This window comes from Thalassophryne amazonica, chromosome 23 (genome assembly GCF_902500255.1).
Source record: "Thalassophryne amazonica chromosome 23, fThaAma1.1, whole genome shotgun sequence".
Lineage (NCBI taxonomy): Eukaryota > Metazoa > Chordata > Actinopteri > Batrachoidiformes > Batrachoididae > Thalassophryne > Thalassophryne amazonica.
In genome coordinates, this window is record NC_047125.1 from 19,528,474 (window position 1) to 19,547,666 (window position 19,193).

The 19,193-nt window shown below is 42.7% G+C and overlaps 3 protein-coding genes across 4 annotated transcripts; 2 read left to right on the forward strand and 1 right to left on the reverse strand.

Moving 5' to 3' along the window:
- Nucleotides 1–366: 366 nt before the first annotated feature.
- On the forward strand, nucleotides 367–3,205 carry plin2 (perilipin 2). 2 transcript variants are annotated; one of them, XM_034164767.1, is made up of 8 exons: nucleotides 367–510; nucleotides 714–754; nucleotides 1,125–1,320; nucleotides 1,565–1,647; nucleotides 1,756–2,041; nucleotides 2,216–2,394; nucleotides 2,497–2,610; nucleotides 2,720–3,205. In XM_034164767.1, exons 2-8 carry the CDS (start codon nucleotides 728–730, stop codon nucleotides 3,158–3,160), a joined length of 1,326 nt encoding a protein of 441 aa, XP_034020658.1. In that variant the 5' UTR covers nucleotides 367–510; nucleotides 714–727; the 3' UTR covers nucleotides 3,161–3,205. The 2 variants fall into 2 exon arrangements, with proteins under 2 accessions (XP_034020658.1, XP_034020657.1); XM_034164766.1 differs by having other exon boundaries at nucleotides 411–512; nucleotides 717–754.
- A 10-nt stretch (nucleotides 3,206–3,215) lies between these two features.
- On the reverse strand, nucleotides 3,216–7,743 carry cdca9 (cell division cycle associated 9). The gene is made up of 10 exons (XM_034165038.1): nucleotides 7,632–7,743; nucleotides 7,421–7,552; nucleotides 7,300–7,343; nucleotides 5,831–5,882; nucleotides 5,684–5,745; nucleotides 4,464–4,525; nucleotides 4,312–4,386; nucleotides 4,166–4,247; nucleotides 4,002–4,088; nucleotides 3,216–3,925 (listed from the first exon to the last, which is right to left on the reverse strand). The coding sequence occupies exons 1-10, from the start codon at nucleotides 7,741–7,743 to the stop codon at nucleotides 3,881–3,883; spliced, it is 753 nt and encodes a 250-aa protein (XP_034020929.1). The 3' UTR covers nucleotides 3,216–3,880.
- A 3,759-nt stretch (nucleotides 7,744–11,502) lies between these two features.
- Nucleotides 11,503–18,711, forward strand: plaa (phospholipase A2-activating protein). The gene is made up of 14 exons (XM_034164721.1): nucleotides 11,503–11,706; nucleotides 14,521–14,714; nucleotides 14,799–14,899; nucleotides 15,015–15,135; nucleotides 15,344–15,511; nucleotides 15,632–15,767; nucleotides 15,854–16,023; nucleotides 16,110–16,261; nucleotides 16,337–16,556; nucleotides 16,690–16,755; nucleotides 16,838–16,909; nucleotides 17,587–17,688; nucleotides 17,784–17,954; nucleotides 18,048–18,711. The coding sequence occupies exons 1-14, from the start codon at nucleotides 11,558–11,560 to the stop codon at nucleotides 18,614–18,616; spliced, it is 2,391 nt and encodes a 796-aa protein (XP_034020612.1). The 5' UTR covers nucleotides 11,503–11,557; the 3' UTR covers nucleotides 18,617–18,711.
- The last annotated feature ends 482 nt before the right edge of the window (nucleotides 18,712–19,193 follow it).

Here is a 19,193-nt window from a genome sequence, read left to right on the forward strand (position 1 = left end):
TTAGACCCAGATGAATATTGATTTAAACATTTTAGTTCTTAAAATAATGATAAGTAGTATAAGTATGAAAAAGGTCTTCAGAAGTGGTCCTTTTAACACACACACACACACACACACACACACACACACACACACACACACACACACACACACACACACACACACACACACACACACACACACACACACACACACACACACACACAATTTGCGTCCGGATGCGCCCCTGGTTTGCAGCAGGAACAATCAAAAATGTGTATTTATGTGTAAACAGTGATCTGATTCTAAAAATCGGCATTTGAACGTGGTAAGTTTTATATCTTGCATCCTGCCCTGATTCTGCGTCAGCGTGGCGATGAACTTTAATCCCTTTACCTTTGCCCCAGAAAATTCTCCACGTCACAGTCTGGCTTCATCTCGCGATATTTGGAGAATATAAATTCAACTGGAGTCGCGTGAGGTCCCGTATTAGTCAGCTGACTGAGCGCCTTTTTCTGTTTATATCGACGGGTGAGTTGTATATTTTTTTTTAATTAAAAAAAAAAAAAACAACGTAAAAGCTCGCCTCTACCTTTATAAATAACGTAACGTTAGTGCCTTTTTTTTTTTTTGACTGGTTACTGTAGTCCGGAAGTTAAAGTGCGCACTTAATTTCGATTAAAAAGCCTGACATTCGAATTTTTTGTTATTGCTTATTATTATCATATTTACAGGGATCTTCGCTGACATGGCAGCAGTTGAAATCGTCTCACAGGTAAGTTTGTTAAAGGGTGTTTTTATTTGACTTCAAATACATTGCAAGAGTGGAATATATCTCACTTTCCCGACCTATTCATTCTGGAAATTGTCAGGTTAAATTTTTGAGAATTTAATTTACATTCACAAGATTTCCTCTGTTCTAATTTTTTTTTTTTTTTATTGAATTAAATGTATATAACCAGTTTGCTGTTGGTTCAGACTTGTTAGAAGCTGGTTCATTATACACGAGGATTGAAACAGATTTTACACACACACACACACACACACAAAAAATACCAGTCAAATGTTTGGACACTGTCGAACCACAGAAATTCTTTGTTGTAAATTTGAGTACCACAGAGATTGTTTCTTCTAAATGTCCACAGAATGTGGTGGAGAGAGTGACCAGCCTCCCTCTGGTGAGCTCAACCTACGGTTTGGTGTCCAGTGTGTATTCCAACACAAAGGACACCTACCCTTACATCCGGTGTGTGTGTGAGGCCGCCGAACACGGCGTACGGGCCATCACCTCCGTCGCCTTCACCACTGCGTCCCCCATCATCGAAAAGCTGGAACCTCAAAGTGAGAATCTTTAGATATCACAAATAACCAATATAACAATTTAACAAAACAATTTTAACTGTGTGGACACTGAGGTGCTGATCAGATGAGTCATGTTCTGAAACCGGAAGCTCGAGTTAGCCGGCTTAGTCATTCTGGCCCTTCACCCAGTTTTGTCTTCCTCACTTTCTCTATGACTGACTTTTCTGTTGCAGCTTTCAATATTGACTCTATTTTCCAATTCCCTACATCCTCTTGTTTGCAGTCACCATTGCTAATGATCTAGCCTGTAAAGGTCTGGACAAACTTGAGAGAAAACTACCAATTCTTCACCAACCTTCTGAGCAGGTACCACTTTGTGATAGCTCCAATCCTCTGCCAAATTCCAGAAGGTTCCTGGCGGAGGCTTGCTCTGCTGCCATTTCTTCATCTTAAGATCATTCTATCCCTTCCTAGATTGTTTCCAGTGCCAAGGATGCAGTAACTAGCGCTAAAGATTCTGTGACTGTCACTGTGTCCAACGCCAAGGATACGGTCTCAGATACCCTGAACAGTGTTGTGGCAAAGACTAGGGGAGTGGTGCAGGATGGGATGGAGAGGACCAAAGCTACAGTTGGTGGGAGTGTCAGCACGGTGTTGGAAAGCCGTGTGGCTCGACTGGTCAGCAGTGGCATGGACACAGCCCTGAGTACCTCTGAGAACCTGGTGGAACAGTATCTCCCGTTAAGCGAAGAAGAGCTGGGTAAGTATGGCTCATACCAGGAAATCAGAATGAAATGTTCAATCCAAAGATTGGCGTCACACTGCCAAAAAATGACTGGCTTCATCGTATGCTAAACATGCAGTAAGTTGTCATAGGTATGAGGTGGTTATAGTCTTATTGAAATAAATCCCCCTCCCCCTTTTTTTGAGGTAGAGCTGGAAGCCAAAACTGTGAAAGGCTTCGACGAGAAAGCGCCAAGCTATTATGTCCGTCTGGGCTCCCTCTCCACCAAACTCCGAAAAAGGGCGTATAGTAGCACTGTGGCAAAAATCCGTGATGGGAAGCAACGTAGCCGAGAATTAATTTCTCAGCTCAACAACGCTGTTGATTTGGTGAGTATTGAACCGTCACTGCACAATAATAGATGTTTCATATTCAGACCATTTTCATTAAAATACTGGACTTCACTGAAGCTCAAGTTGAATTTGTTGTAGATTGAATACGGCAGGAGGAACATTGACGGGGCTAACCAGATGGTCAACAACAAGTTGAACTCTTTAGTGGGGTGGAAGTCCAGTAGCCCAAACCAGACTGATCATGAGGCGGAGGTGAAGAGATACATGTGTACAAAGATATCAGTGGAAGTTTCCACATACTGGAGCTTATCTGAATGCTCAGATCAGTGGTCTGGAGTTAACCAAGTCTCTCCTGTTTTAGGTAATAGAGTCTCGTACTTTGGCTCTGGCACGCTCCCTAACCCAGCAGCTCCAGACAACGTGTTTTGTTTTGGCGTCTGGCCTCCAGGGTCTTCCCAGTCACATCCAGCAGGAGGCGCGCTCCCTGAGCCACTCTGCCTCACAGGTCTACACTAGCTTCCGTCAGACTAACGGCCTCGGGGAGTTACCAGGCAGTGTGCTGACCAGCAGCAGAGTCCAGCTTGGAAGAATGATCAGTACCCTGGACCACATCATGGATTACCTGGTCAACAATACGCCGCTCAACTGGCTGGTGGGTCCTTTCTACCCGCGGATGAACTCCATGCCAAATCAACACAGAGACTTAGCTACCAGCAGTACCGTGACCCCAAAGTCCCGTGATCCCAACCCCCAGAAACAGCCAGAGGAAGTTGAGATGGAGTCCCTGAATACTCAACTGTGATCCATTATAGCCATTCTAAATATTTGCTGTTCTTGTGCTTTTTTTTTTTTTTTTTTTTAAGTTTTGACATTGTAACCGTACCGAGCTTAAACAGCATGTTGTCAAGTCAGTGCCGTCATTAAAGTGTTTGCCAGAGGTTGAATCACAACTTTTGGCTGAAACTATAAAAATAAAGCAGAAGTGCTGCTTCCTGAAGAACTGTAGATTTTAAGTTTAGTGACAAACCAAACCTTGTGCTGATGTTTTATCACCACTATGATGAAGACTGAAGCCATGGTCCATCCAGTCATGGTACCACTAAAGTAGACTCATAAGTTTCTGCAAGACAAGTACTATATGAGACAATGGCAGCAGTGATGCAGACAGACATTCTAGTTACAAATCAACAGTGTTTAATTGCAACTAATGACAATAGTTAAGTTTTCCTCCTGTGTTTATGCTCACGTTTGTCCAAACTGTGCATCGGGCTCAGACCAAGTTCTGTTTGATTAGCTACATGACATTTGGCTCATTTAAATATTAGGAATTTAAGTCCAACATAGGAGTCAGTTTAAGATGTACACACTCATTTACACTTAATGCATGTTAGACCAAAACAGTTGATAAAATAAACAAGGGATGATTAAAAATAAGATTTATTTTGTTAAAACAAAAAAAGGTAAGAGACAGACAGAATCACTGTTTAAAGAAGAGAGCTGGTCAGCAGGTAGGAGACATTTCTCACTGCTGGCACTGATTTCGTCTTGAAAGATGTTCCATTAACCTCTGAAAATTTGACATTTTAATTTTGGATGTCACAAAACCAACTACACTCACACCAAAAACCAAAAGGTGGTGTTACCGTCAGCCGTTGAATCTGACACCAGGCCACATCATCCAGCAACTCCAAATTAATCTTGTCCTTCGTCTCGTCGGAGAAAGATAAAGTCTGGGGGGGTGGGGGGGGACATGCAAAATGCTTTATGAATGCAACACAGGGTGCACGCTCGCCAAAATGCAAAGTACCTGTCCCTGTGCCGTGGTGACTGTGATATGTGCACAGGATCCTGCCATGGAACAGTGCAGATCACCGGCAGAGACCACAGACCTGCAACAAACAGATTTTACATTCTACCTGAACGCAGCCACAAACCACAATTAAACCAACAAACCTTAGTTTAGCCTTGTTCTCCTCAGTGGGCTTAGCCAGGCGACTTTGGGTCCTTTTGACTGTGACTGAGGTCCCCCTGAAGAAACCAACAACGTCAAGGTCTCCATACGGAGGACAACAAGAAATGCACCAAATGAGATGATCTATACTTACCCAAGATTCCCAGCACTACTACTGGCGACCAGTGTCCGCGCTCTTTTTGATCCTGCAACTCCCTAAACAGATATAAGCAGACTATGAAAAACAATTTTTACAAGTCAAAGCACAAGATTGTTACAGTAACAATGGAAATGACCTCAAATGTGCAAAATTTCTGATATAAAATGCTAAGCAAACTCCAGAGGGCACCGTTTTCAGTTTTAAACAGTGATAACAGTCCAAAGAACCATCAAGTCTTCATGAATGGACAACAAACCTCATGCAAATCTTTCAGAAGAAGTAGCAGTCAGGCAGAGAAAAAAAAAAAAGTTACAAATCTACTATATGAGCAGATCTTAAGCGCCATCTTAATAAAATAAGTCTTAAAACTGCTGGATAAAACACAAGTGTGGTCGGACTTTTACTATCTGAACCCAGGGTTTTCCACCTGCGATAATGTCGGTGCGCTCAACCAGTCAGCAGTCAAAGTTCAGATTAAGAAATAAACGACACAGTCAGTCAAAAAAGACCATCTTTTTACAGGGTGGAGTTAAGACTGCGTGACATTAACCCAATAAAATTAAAATCATTTGATAGGAAATCAGGTCTTTTTCAGGCTGAGTCTGTAGTATACTCCTCTCACTGAGCCAGTATTGGGGTATTCAGAGTCTCTGAGGAGAGTTTTGGAAATCTTCCAAACCCTAGATGTCTGCTCAGCACACCTGAAACAGAAAACACCTCCAATCTTACATAATATTTAGTCTGAACATTTAGAAATCCATAGTCACGCCGCTTTTATGTTGTCGTACTTTACGCCCAACAGCAAATTACTAAAGCTGCTACAGATACTGTGCAAAGTGAAAGCCACCTCTGCACTTTGCATCATGTACATGCTGGGCTTTTGCAAAAAAGCTGGGATGATAAAGACAAACCGTACAGAAAATATGCTGCTGCATAAGATTTAAATTAGTACTCAAAACTGCTGCACAATATTTAAGACTGTGCATTTCAGCAAAATGTAATCTTATCCCACCTAAGTAATTTTACAAGGTTGCTAGGCAACTGTGATGCCCGCTGAAGAGCCTCATTCCAAATCCAGAAGCAGCAGCATCCTTCCGGAAGTGGTGGGCAGTTTTGGGAATTGCAAAAAACTTCTGAATATGTCTGCTTTCGCATTGCGTGGATCAAACCCCCCCACCCCATCTTTTTTTTTCAAGCTTACAAACATCACCTACCTTTGTTGTCCTGGTTGATGATCTCAGAGCTGGTTGGGTAGATGCAGCATCATTTTCTTTCACTACATTAGTTTTGAAACATTGTTAAAGTTTTATTTCAAACTGATTTTGAGCTGCTTCAGAGTCTTTTTTTCAGGCTTTATCCACCTTTTTTGCTGAGTGTTCTTGTCAGCGACCGTTTCATCTCTGGAAACTCCTGCTGCAAAAAAGTATAATAATAATCGGACCTTTAAATGGCAGTATACTCTATGAAAAATAAATGACAATCAGCTATACTAAAATGCGAAATGGAGCCTAATAATCCAAAATTGATTAAATATGATTCACTTAATTACTTTTATTTAAATTTTTTAAGCGAAATATGGACTGATAATTAAACAGGGGTTAAACATAACGAAATGAAGCAGACTGACTCCAAATATGATTCAATTAAGTACTTTTATTAACTTTTTTTAGCGAAATAGGATGAAATGGAGACTGATAATAGTGCAGCAGATAAGAGAATATTCAGAGGGGAATCCTGCAAATGGTGATAAAAGCATCAAATTCAGCAGAAATACTTCTCAGACAGTACTCTTGAATAAAACGATTGGCCGCTTGAAGAATTACATAGAGGTTAATATTAAAAGATGCTCTAATCACATTGAAAAATATTCCACATTATTTGCCTGATCATAAAGATTGCAAAAAGGTATAGTTTGGACTATCTGTGATTGAATTCTATGGAGTTACAGGATAAAAACAGCAAGAATGGTAACAAAGGTCAGTTTCATTTTGTACAGGGGTCAAAAGTTAAAGTTGCTCCAATTTTGGTAAAACATGATGCAAATTACTAGTTGAGTTAATGCAGTTTTAAAAAGGAATAGTTTGGATCATGTATCATCGTTACTTATCATGTTACGGGGTAACATGTCACATGTCATAGAATCCAATAGACGTAGACCTTGTTTGACCTTTACTTTGGAGACCAATCATTCAACACTGTCAACACTATTCCATTTATTAATCCTATTAGCTCAACCAATAATTTGCATCACTTTTTACCAAAATTGGAGCAACTTTAACTACAGAATGACACTGACCTTTGTTACCATTCTTGCTGTTTTTATCCCGTAACTCCATAGAATTCAGTCACAGATAGTCTAAACTATACCTTTTTGGAATCTTTATGATCAGGCAAATGATGTGGAATATTTTTCAATATGATTGGAGCATCTTTTAATTTTGACCTCTGTGTAATTCTTCAATTGACCCCTACCTGTCCACCGATTGAAAAGTCAAGTGGCCAATCTGTTTTTTCAAAAGAGGATTGTCTGAGGAGTATTTCTGCTTAATTTGATGCTTTTATCACCATTTGCATGATTGTTTCAGTTATCTGCTGCACTATAACTAAATTGGGGTAAAAAAAAAAAACGTAACGAAATAGAGTAAACTGACCTATTGACTGAAGTTTCATCTCTTGAACGCCAGATGGCGCACCTACCCCGACTACATTTACTGAGCGCATCTCACAAAAAAACAAAAGCTAAACAATTCAATAAAGGTAATAATTTGGAGTCAGTCTGGTTCACTCTGCTCCATTTCGTATTTTCGTATGGCCCAATGACAATACTCACTTTTGTGGCCAGAATTGAGACCTCACTTGAGGAAATCCCCTCCTCTGATTAAAAATTAATCAAGTTAGGCGAGTTGTGTTGCAGAACATACATCCATTATCAAGGTAACACACCGACTCACCTTTAATTAGATCCCCTATGAGTGTGTTTAGAAGGGAAGAAGGCTTTTTCATCAGCTCTATTTTAAAAACTTTATCCACCGTTGCTAGCATGTCGTCGGTCTTAGCCTCGAGCTCGTTCATGCGCTGTCGTGCTGTTCAGAAAGAAATTCAAGTGCGTTTTAGCGTGAACTTCACCAAAAACACATAAACCACGATGTAAAATTTCCCAACCTTCTTTCTCAAATTGCTTAATGAAAAGAGACAATCCGCTTTGTCGCTTTTCAAAGCAGACCTGCTCCTTAGTCGGGGCATTTGCTGAAGTTTTTGCTCTCCTCCGTGACATATTTGGGTTTTACTGTCACCGCAGCCGGTCCGTAAAAGCAGCACCTGCAGCCAATCAGGCTTTTAAAAGAGCCGAATATCATTATGCTGAATTCGTGATAACTCGGAAATATGATATTTCTAAAATCTTAATGAAAATGCCATGTGAACTCAGAGAAATACGAATTATACACAAAAAGTGCAACACGTGTCGACTGATTTTTTTTTTTCATCAGGTACGGCTTTGTTGCTAAGAAAAAAATATTTTCTGCACAAAATTTTAATGTAAAGTTTTGCTCAGATTTGACATTGGATATTTTCCAAGGATAAGATCAACTTTATTTATTCTGAAGGAAATTATTTCCCAGGTTACCGAAACAGTTAACAGTGAGCAATTTTTTTAAAAAAATAAGTACAACAAATTTACATGAAATGACTGGAAGACAATTGCACATGATGTTCGACAATATTGCACATAATTCTGAGGAACTGAATAACTGTGAATAGCTCTCTTCATTATGTAGTAATCCTGCAGAAGGGGGAGGAATTATAGTCTGATTGCTGCAGATAGGAAAGACTTCCTGTGGTGTTCTATGGTGCAACTTTGTGGTCTTAGTCTATTGCTGAAGGTGCTCTGACAGGACATCAGTGTGGCATGCAGGGGGTGGGAGGTGTTGTCCAGGATGCTGAGCAGTTTCCTCAACATCCTCCTCTCTGACACTTCCACCACAGACTCCAGCTCAACCCCCAGGACAGAGCCAGTATTGCCAGTCCAGTTTGTTGTCTATGTGGACACCCAGGTTCTTGTAGTAGTCCACGATGTCCACCTCAGTTCCATTGATGGTAGCTGGGTTTGGACAGGTCTTCTGTCGTGATGCATCAATGAGTATTATCAAGCCATCTCCGCTTACTTACTTGCTTATGGTCAGCCATATTGACGAGAGTTCACTGGTCCTAGGGTCCAGTGGTCCAGTGGTCCTAACCTCTTTATATTATTTGATGGTGTAAAATGCAACCCCAAACTGACTTTAAAGTTCACAAATAAATGTCATATTTTCAAATAGCTAACAAACCAGATCCAGTTTTGTTCAATTTACAAAAATGATTGTGTTGACCTACACCATAATCACCCAATTGTACTGTTGTCTATAAATCTGTTGAATTGAAAATCAACAAATAACGGTATTTCACCATAACTGTTTTTTATTTTAATTGTCACACTTTTGTAACATTACTTAACCTACTTTAGTGCAACATATTGCCTACCATGAATGTAAAAACTTCAACATGCTCTCCATAATACTAGGACGAGTGGACCCTAGGACTGGTGGGAAGTTCCCGGCCATATTTGTTTGGGTTTTTTGTTTGGTTGTTTGTTTTTGTTAATGTTGTTGTTGCTTGTTTGTTTCTTTTTTTCCTTGTGAACAAAGAACTTTGATCTGGGACATAACTCTATTTGGAAACCCACAAATGCCTAACGACAATCACAATAAAAGGCCTCAAACATTTATTCATTGTGACTTTTAATATCAATTTAAGGCCACAGTTCTTCTTTCTGGGTGGCAGCACAACCAGCAACATTGCAACGTTTGTGCATGTTTGTTTAATGTCTGTTGTTCAGCAAAGAATGTTATCAATCAGCACCTGATGTTTATTTCAAAATCCATGGCTCGGTCACCTCTTCCTCGCAGATGTTAACATATAGGTTCCAGATAAAGGAGCTGCCCCCAAAGCAAAGGGTCGATATAGGTTCAATCCCAGATTGCAGTGAATTTGCTCATGCTAACACTTGTAGCTTTATCTTAGACACAAGGTCCATAAAAAGTGTAAACCCTTAAAAACAAATAATATAAAGGAACAATGAAGTCCAGTAAATCAAAACGGTAGCAAGTGAAGTCACTCCACTGCAAACTCGCCCCAGGTGAAGTCACCCCACTCCAGCTATCAATGCTTTAAAGTTAGGGACCTGCCAGTGTGATATATAGAACTGGGCAGTACTCCTGCTTCTCCCATCAATGGGCTTTTTACCGGACAATTACATTTCTCTACCTTAAAACATCATCTCAGGAACAAAACTTGAGTAAGAATAGTGTATTATGTCACTAGTGTATATTAATAATTTAGTACATGAACATATCAAATTTGAAATATTGAGTTACTAGAGTGGGGTGACTTCACTCAAAACACGCTGGGGTGACTTCAACTGGGGCGAGTTCGCAGTGGGGTGAATTCAACTAGTGCAAATTGGCAGTGGGGTGACTTCACTCAAAACACACTGGGGTGACTTCAACTGGGGCGAGTTCGCAGTGGGGTGAATTCAACTAGTGCAAATTGGCAGTGGGGTGACTTCACTCAAAACACACTGGGGTGACTTCAACTGGGGCGAGTTCGCAGTGGGGTGAATTCAACTAGTGCAGATTCGCAGTGGGGTGACTTCACTCAAAGCACACTGGGGTGACTTCAACTGGGGCGAGTTCGCAGTGGGGTGAATTCAACTAGTGCAAATTGGCAGTGGGGTGACTTCACTCAAAACACAGTGGGGTGACTTCAACTGGGGCGAGTTCGCAGTGGGGTGAATTCAACTAGTGCAGATTCGCAGTGGGGTGACTTCACTCAAAGCGCACTGGGGTGACTTCAACTGGGGCGAGTTCGCAGTGGGGTGAATTCAACTAGTGCAGATTCGCAGTGGGGTGACTTCACTCAAAACACACTGGGGTGACTTCAACTGGGGCGAGTTCGCAGTGGGGTGAATTCAACTAGTGCGAATTCGCAGTGGGGTGACTCTTAAAACACACTGGGGTGACTTCAATTGGGGCGAGTTTGCAGTGGGGTGAATTCAACTAGTGTGAATTCGCAGTGGGGTGACTCTCAAAACACACTGGGGTGACTTCAATTGGGGCGAGTTTGCAGTGGGGTGAATTCAACTAGTGCGAATTCGCAGTGGGGTGACTTCACTCAAAACACACTAGGGTGACTTCAACTGGGGCGAGTTTGCAGTGGGGTGAATTCAACTAGTGCGAATTGGCAGTGGGGTGACTTCACTCAAAACACATTGGGGTGACTTCAACTGGGGCGAGTTCGCAGTGGGGTGAATTCAACTAGTGTAAATTGGCAGTGGGGTGACTTCACTCAAAACACATTGGGGTGACTTCAACTGGGGCGAGTTCGCAGTGGGGTGAATTTAACTAGTGCGAATTGGCAGTGGGGTGACTTCACTCAAAACACATTGAGGTGACTTCAACTGGGGCGAGTTCGCAGTGGGGTGAATTCAACTAGTGTAAATTCGCAGTGGGGTGACTTCACTCAAAACACACTTGGGTGACTTCAACTGGGACGAGTTCGCAGTGGGGTGAATTCAACTAGTGCGAATTCGCAGTGGGGTGACTTCACTCAAAACACATTGGGGTGACTTCAACTGGGGCGAGTTCGCAGTGGGGTGAATTCAACTAGTGCGAATTCGCAGTGGGGTGACTTCACTCAAAACACATTGGGGTGACTTCAACTGGGGTGAATTCGCAGTCACTATGAACCAAGCCACTTTTGGCTTTAGATCCACAAAGTAAGGCTTTCTTCAGATGATGGCACTTATTCTTCCACACAAAGTTAACAAAGATGTTATTACTATCCGGAAAATGGGGTCATTTCGGCTGAGCACCAATGGGTGATGTTACTCGGGCTCTGTCCAGTCTGTCACTGAACTCAAGAGTTCAGTGGTCTATGTTTACAAAACGTTACTGGAAGTGACGTCAGACTTTGAAGGAAGTGCGTCATACAGCTTCCGCTAAAACTGTCCGCAGGTGTTTCTTTCGGATAAAGAAGTTTGGCTAAGGAGCGAAATGGCATCATGTAGCTCGTATAAACTCAGGTGCTCCATTCCGGGCCACGAAATGGACGTTAGAGGTCTGACAGCTGCTGTTTTCCCAGAGGGAGCCTTTGTATCTGTGTCTAGAGACCGAACAGGAAGAGTCTGGGTCCCGAACACAAGGTACTTAGCCGCAGCTAGCTCCCGGAATGCTAACTGTAATAGGTGATCAGATGTAACTAAAGGGTGGAGCGAGTCAAAACGCACATAAACATGTCAATTATTTAACAAAGCACAATTTCTTTCGCAGACATGAGTTTGTGTTTAAAGCCTAGCACTGAGTCAGCCAAGTTCTATCTGCTGCTCAAATTAGCTGTGTCATTCATTTTCTCTGTAACCACGGATCGAGTAAAAGAGCTTTTTTTTATATATTTCAAAAAAGGAAGGAAAGAAATGGAAAAGAAAAAAGAAATGACTTTAAACATTAAGAAAGACAGACCTGCTGCAGTCGCAGCTGATTTGTCAAATTTGTTTCTTGTCTACAGTCCAACCGATATGAATTTTGTTGGGAGGTGATATGATACAGGCAAATAAAAATAAATACATAAATATGCACATTGATTCGCCTGTTGATTTGGCACAAGTTTTTGACATAACTCCTTATTGGAGGATGTCTTCTGTTGCTGTAAAACGGTCACTCTGATGGAAAATGCATAGCAGCTTGTCACTTTGCCTGTCTCATGTAGCAAATGTGACCAAGGGGTGATGGGGTTCTAGCCATACTTGTATGCGGTTGGAGTGCCCTCTGCTGGGAATAAATGTATCATGACACCATTTCCAGCAGCCAAAGTGTTTTTCTGCATTATTTTTTTGGTAAAGTAATAGTTTTAATTTTGACAGTCATGAGTGTTTATATGTGTGCATATGTTTATGCTTATTGTTTCCCCCCAATTTGCTCTCTCAGCACACTAGCACCCCCTTACTTAGCCACAGAAAGTTCTGCCTGCTCCCCTCCATTAGCCTGTTTTCATAATTGGGTATAATTGGCAGGGCTAAGTAGTTAGAACACTTGGTTTCAGTGCGGGAGGTTCCTGGTTCAAACCCCACCCCTGCCAAATTTCTCCATGTAATGTGAAGTTGCGTCAGGAAGGGCATCCAACGTAAAACTTGTACCAATTCAAATGCAGATCCACCTCGGATTTGCTGTGGCGACCCCGAGTGGAAAAACAAGGGAGCAGCCGAAGGGACTGACTAAGAATTTTAATTTTGCCAAAGTAACGCAGATACGAATAGGTTTGTGGAAGGCCCATATTGGTTGATATTATTGGCCAACCAATATACGAGGTCGGGATCAGCAGTTTATCCGGACATTCCACTGTTAAAGGAGATTTTGTAATGAAAGACGTGCGGACGGATTCGCGCGTCGGCACCCAGCCGCTCATGACACGGCGCCACAGCAAAACACCTCCGTTGGAACCCTTACAGGACAAGTTTGAACATGCCCAGCTGTTAAACAATTTCTCGGATACTCACTCGACTGAAAGCCATCGAAAACCGCCTGAATCTTACGAATGGTTATCGACACGGAGGTGTTTTTCTGTGGTGCCGTGCGATGAGCAGCTGCGTGCCGACGCGCGAATCCGTCCGCACGTCTTTCATTACAAAATCTCCTTTAACAGTGGAATGTCCGGATAAACTGCTGAATCCGACCTCTTCTGAAAGTTCTCTGTTCTCTCACGACGTCCTAGGTCAACACAGGCTTAAATTTGGAAGTTTTCAGCTCAAAACAGGCTGACGACGGCGGCTCGGGGCGCCGTCAGGCGCCGTGGGCTGTCCTTAAAGCAATAGTAACACTCCTTAATCTCTCATCAGCCATTAAAATTTTCACCGAAAACCATCTGAATTTCTTGAATGGTGTCTACTTGGATGTGCCTTACAGTTTCTGAAAAAATTTTGATCAAGCAAAGCGCCAGTCTCTCAGCAAGTAGTCAGACAAAGGAATTCCGACGGGAGGGGTGGACCAGTGCTCACTCAAAGCTTGCCCACAGGCGAATGACGCAACCGACAGGCGTGAAAAAAGTCACGCATGCACACGAGGGTTCAAGCTTGACTGATGTAATCGCACATGATTCAAATCCATATAGTTTTTGAAAAAAATAAAAAGGTTGGTTTCTTTTCTAATAGACCTCGTATCTGTTAGGCTCTAGTTTTTTTTTACAAGTTCGTGTTTGGTTGACTTAATTCGTGGTGTGTGAAGGAACATCTAGGAAAACATGTAAGACAGGTGATCTCCAGGAGGGGTGTTGGTGACCCCTGCTGTAAACAATTTAAACTTCCACTTTAAATGTGAGTAGATATTTAAGTAGAAATAATGTATTGACAACAAGGGCAATGAGAACAACTTGCACAAGCCATAGTGATCAAAAATTCATGAAGTTCTTGTGGTTTCATCAAGTTCACCAGCTGTCAGAGACTCTGCCCTCTGGCCACAGACAGAATCAAAACGCACCCAACGATGAACTTGTGTGAGGTATTGGAGAAGACCTTGTGTACCAAGATTCACCTTGATGATGTTCCACACACTCTGTAAACTGTCCGGGATGAACTCAGATTTTTTTTTATTTTCTTTTATTTATTTTTTGTGCTTCTGAAATTGACAATAATTTCTGGGAGGGCACTGTGCACTTCAGGTGTCACAGTGCCCTCAGTGCAAATGGTTTGGGGTAAGGTTAAGTTTTAGTTTTTCTGAAATGCATAGAAAGATTGGAAATTTGAACAATAGCTTTGTTTGACAGCTTTCTGCACTTTTAGACACCCGGTTAAATGTCGACAACACAAAGTAAATTTGCTATAATTTTGTGATTATACCACAGAAATAAAAGTACTTTATGATAACTAGAGTTCAGTACAAAGTAAATTATATCAATTTTGTGCAAAATGTAAAGGGATGAACCCTTTAATTTAAACTCTTTTGACTTATTTCCCTCTGATTTACAGCCTAGGTACAGACTTCACAGAGATGCATTGTATGTCTGGACACTCCAATTTCGTATCCTGTGTGTGCATCATTGGGCCCAGCGAAACATACCCACGGGGACTTATTGCCACGGGTGGAAATGACAATAATATTTGCATTTTCTCGCTTGACCAACCACAGCCACTGTTCATTCTCAGAGGTCACAAAAATACAGGTGAGTTTTGCTCACTAAGGATGTGTGCACATTCCTGTTTAAGGTCAAACCTCAGAGCTGAACTCTGATCTTTAACCTTCACAGTTTGCAGTCTGTCCTCTGGGAAGTTTGGCACACTTTTGAGCGGATCATGGGACACGACAGCCAAAGTGTGGCTCAAAGACAAATGCATGATGACCTTGCAGGTAAGTGGTGAGTCCAATCCAATTGGACCGGTCCTGATAGACATCTGTGGTTCAATAAACATATAGCATTACTGAGCAAAAACTGCAAAGTCTGCATTTGCTGATTGTGCCACAGGGCCACTCTGCAGCAGTATGGGCTGTCGTAATCTTACCCGAACAAGGTCTAATGCTGTCTGGATCGGCAGATAAGACAATAAAGCTTTGGAAAGCCGGGCGATGTGAGAAGACTTTTACAGGTGAGCAACTCAAAGCTCAACCACAACTTAAAAAAAAAAGCAGTTATCCTTGTTTTTGTTTGTGCAAACTTGTAATCAGTGGTTGTTGGATAGTTGTTTTTGTTGGATATTGAGGCTTTGCATGTAAATCCTCCATATTTCTCAACAGCTATGATGGGCTGATGGTAGACACGAGGCTCACAGCTCCTTGTTTTGTCTTCTACTTTAGGTCACGAGGACTGTGTCCGAGGGTTAGCAGTAATCAGCAGAACTGAGTTCTTCTCTTGCAGCAATGACACTAGTATAAGAAGGTGGATGCTGACGGGTGAATGTGTCCAAGTCTATCACAGCCACACCAGTTACATATACAGCATAGCCGTCTTCCCGAACAGCCGAGGTTTGTCTTCACACAGAGATTTATTCATTGATATGGTGCTGCTTTATTTATCAAGCCAGCACCCTTTCAGTTTTTGCAGTATGGTGATAATTTGCTCACCGCAGGCGTTTTTCGCAGCAGATTTCATAAGCACTGGAGAGGACCGGACACTGAGGATATGGAGAAACGGTGAATGTTCTCAGACCATCCGCCTGCCTTCTCAGTCTGTGTGGTGCTGCTGTATTCTGCAGAATGGGGACATAGCTGTTGGTGCAAGGTCAACATTTTTGTTTTTTGCCTAAAAGAGGCTAAAGGCTGACTGTTTTTTTTTCTCTAATCCAGATTTGGTTGTTCTTCCCACAGTGATGGTATCATCCGTGTGTTTACTGAAGCCGAGGACCGCACGGCCAATGCAGAAGACATACAGGCTTTTGAGGACGAGCTCTCCAAAGCCACGATCGATCCCAAGACTGGCGACCTCGGAGACATCAAAATCGAAGACCTGCCTGGAAGAGAACACCTTAACGAGCCTGGTCATTAAATATAAGTAGTTTTTATTTAAAAAAACAAACAGCCGGAAGTCAAGAGATGGTAATGCATTGTGTGATTGTCCTTCCAGGAAATCGTGATGGACAGACACGTATGATTAAAAATGGGCAGAATGTGGAAGCGTACCAATGGAGTGTCAGCGACGACCGGTGGGTGAAAATAGGTGACGTTGTTAGCGGCTCAAACCAACAGACATCCAAAAATGTGATGTTTGAAGGCAAGGTAAGTCATGTCCATGCAAATCTGAGTAAGCTGCATGCACGAGAGCGGTCGTTAAAACTTATGGAGCCCCCGCAGGAGTATGACTACGTCTTCACCATCGACGTGAATGAGGGAGGGCCGTCCATGAAGCTGCCTTACAATGTGTCCGACGACCCCTGGTTGACAGCGCACAACTTCCTGCAGAAGAACGACCTCAGTCCGATGTTCCTCGACCAGGTGGCCAATTTTATCATTGAGAACAGTAAAGGCCATGTGTTGGGACCCGCCCAGCGGACCAGCATTGATCCATTCACTGGTGAGGTCGAAGAATCCTGAGATACTTGAGCTTTGTTTTTTCTGCTTTTTAAAAACAGAATTTTTTTTTTATTACATTTTTGGTTCACATCAATACTTCCTTCTTGAACCGGTTTTCTGTCCTCCTTTGATAGGGTCGGCTCGGTACATCCCTGGGTCCTCCGATAATGGCCCAGGCTCTGCAGAGGATCCCTTCACGGGTATGTTGAGCATTTTCTGTAGCATGAGCGCTCCCTACTGTTGTGTTTTGGTTAAGAGCTATTCATATTTCTTCCTTCCCAGGTTCAGGTCGCTACATCCCTGGATCAGGTTTGAAGCCAGCAACTTCTGTAGGTGTGGCGGATCCATTTACAGGTCAGAACTCCAACACAGTTGAAATGTTTAACCAAGTCCATGATACAAGAAGGCAAAACTGTTGAAAAGCTGGGGTATTGTGACCAACATATCAGAATTTCATTCCCGCCTTAGCTTTGTTTGATCTAGTCAGTGTAAACAGGCACTTAAGTAGACAGAGTGGATTCAAATTAATACCGACAGTTCTTCTCCTTTGCTCATTAACAAGTTGGTCAACTTACTATTGGCTCTTGAACAAATAGTTGTATTCTGCAGCAGGGTCCTCCAGTAAGCTAACTTTAGCAGATGAAGCAACAACTGATTCACCATTGTGGAGGTGATTGTCTAGTGGTAAGCGGTGGGCTTGAGACCAGAGGATCTTCTGTTCAAACCCCCGTCAGGCGGGGAAAATCGTTAAGGACCCTTAGGCAAGGTCCTTAATCCCCAAGTTACTCCTGGTGTGTAGTGAGGGCCTTGCATGACATTGGTGTACTTGTGTGAATGGGTGAATGCGAGGCATCATTGTAAAGCACTTTGCTCATCGGATTCAGATGGAAAAGTGCTACATAAATGCAGTCCATTTACCATTTCATCCAGAAGCGATAAAGAAAAGAACGATTCTGCCCAGCCATCCAAAGCTATGGGATGCTGTTGATTTGGTCTTTTAATGATGCCGTGCTGTTTTTGTACTTCTGTAGGTGGAGGTGCCTACTCTTCAGCAGCCATCAAGAAGACAAACATTTACTTCCCAAAGACTGACGGTGTGACATTTGAACAAGCCAGTGCTTCACAGATCATCGGTGAGCATTTTCGGAAAAGACTCAGAAAGCTCAGTCATCACGTGTTTTTAAGCTTCTATGCCAACTGTGGATATGTACCCCACCCCACCCTCCAGCCAAGCTGAAGGAGTTGAATGGAGGAGCTCCACAGGAGCACAAGCTCTCTGAGGACATCGTGGATTGCCTGGAGAAGCTGCTTTTGTGTGTCTGTGGGTCCCAAAACTCAGAGCATCCGCCAACTATCCAACAGATCGCTCTCCTGTGGAAAGCGTCTCACTGGCCTGAAGGTAATTCTGACAGGATGACGCTGTTTAATATTTAACATTTTTGCGGTTTTTGTTTCTCCTCAAGCTTTTCTTCTCCTTCCCTCTGCATGTCAGATATTGTTTTTCCTGTACTGGACATCATGAGGCTGTCAGTGCGCCATCCGCAGGTTAATGAGAGCCTGTGCGGGGAGGCGGAGGGAGTCCAGCTGTGCAACCACCTGCTGAACCTGATGAGGCCCGACGGACGCCCCGCTAACCAAATGCTGGCGCTGCGGACTCTGTGTAACTGCTTCAGCGGCAGGCACGGCCGCGCCCTCCTCATGGGCCAGCGAGACAAGGTGCTGTCACGTGCTGCTGAATTGGCCTCTGTCTGCAACAAGAACATCCATGTCGCCCTGGCCACGCTGGTGCTGAACTACGCCGGCTGCCTGCACATCCAGCCCGACCTGGAGGCCAAGGCGCAGTGCCTGTCCGTGGCCAGCAGGGCTCTGGAGTGTGTGCAGGACAAGGAGGCTGTGTTCAGGCTCTTGGTGGCTCTGGGCACCACCGTGGCATCAGATCAGATGGCTCAGGACTTGGCTCGCTCCCTCGGAGTCAACGCCCAGATATCAAAATACTCCACCATGTCTGAACCGCTGAAGGTGGGCGAGTGTTGCCAGCTACTTTTAGAACAACTACAATGATTAGAATGAAGATAAATGAACTTTTTTTCTTCTACACTTCTGGTCTGCTGGAAATAATTGTAGATACTGCAATAAAAAAACAAAAACAAATGACATCTTTATGTGTAGGGTGTTTTTTTTTTTTTTTTTTTAATCTTTCTTTACATAAACACTGTGCAGATGTACAATAAATGGCACTTATCAAGGCTGAGTCGCTGATGCTGACAACGCAGTTGACCATTAACGGCCCGGTTTAAAGAAAACATAACATCATTGACAGTTTCCCTCAATGCATAAGCTAACCATGCAAATTATTAATAGATTTTTCAAGATAGCTTTGTCAACCATGCACATTCACAAAAGAATGACTGGCATAAGTAGAGATGATCAGGTCTTTTAACTTGTTGAGAGAAAAGATTATTTGAATGGTTTTATGTAGATTTACGAGGCAGTACTGCCACATGGATGAAAGGGTTTTATTTTATCTCTCAGACAAATGTCTAAAATATTCACGTACGCTTGATGATGTACACACAAACTGATGTTGCACACATTTGTAGGTATTTCAAATGAATAACATCAAAACAAGCGCATTTTT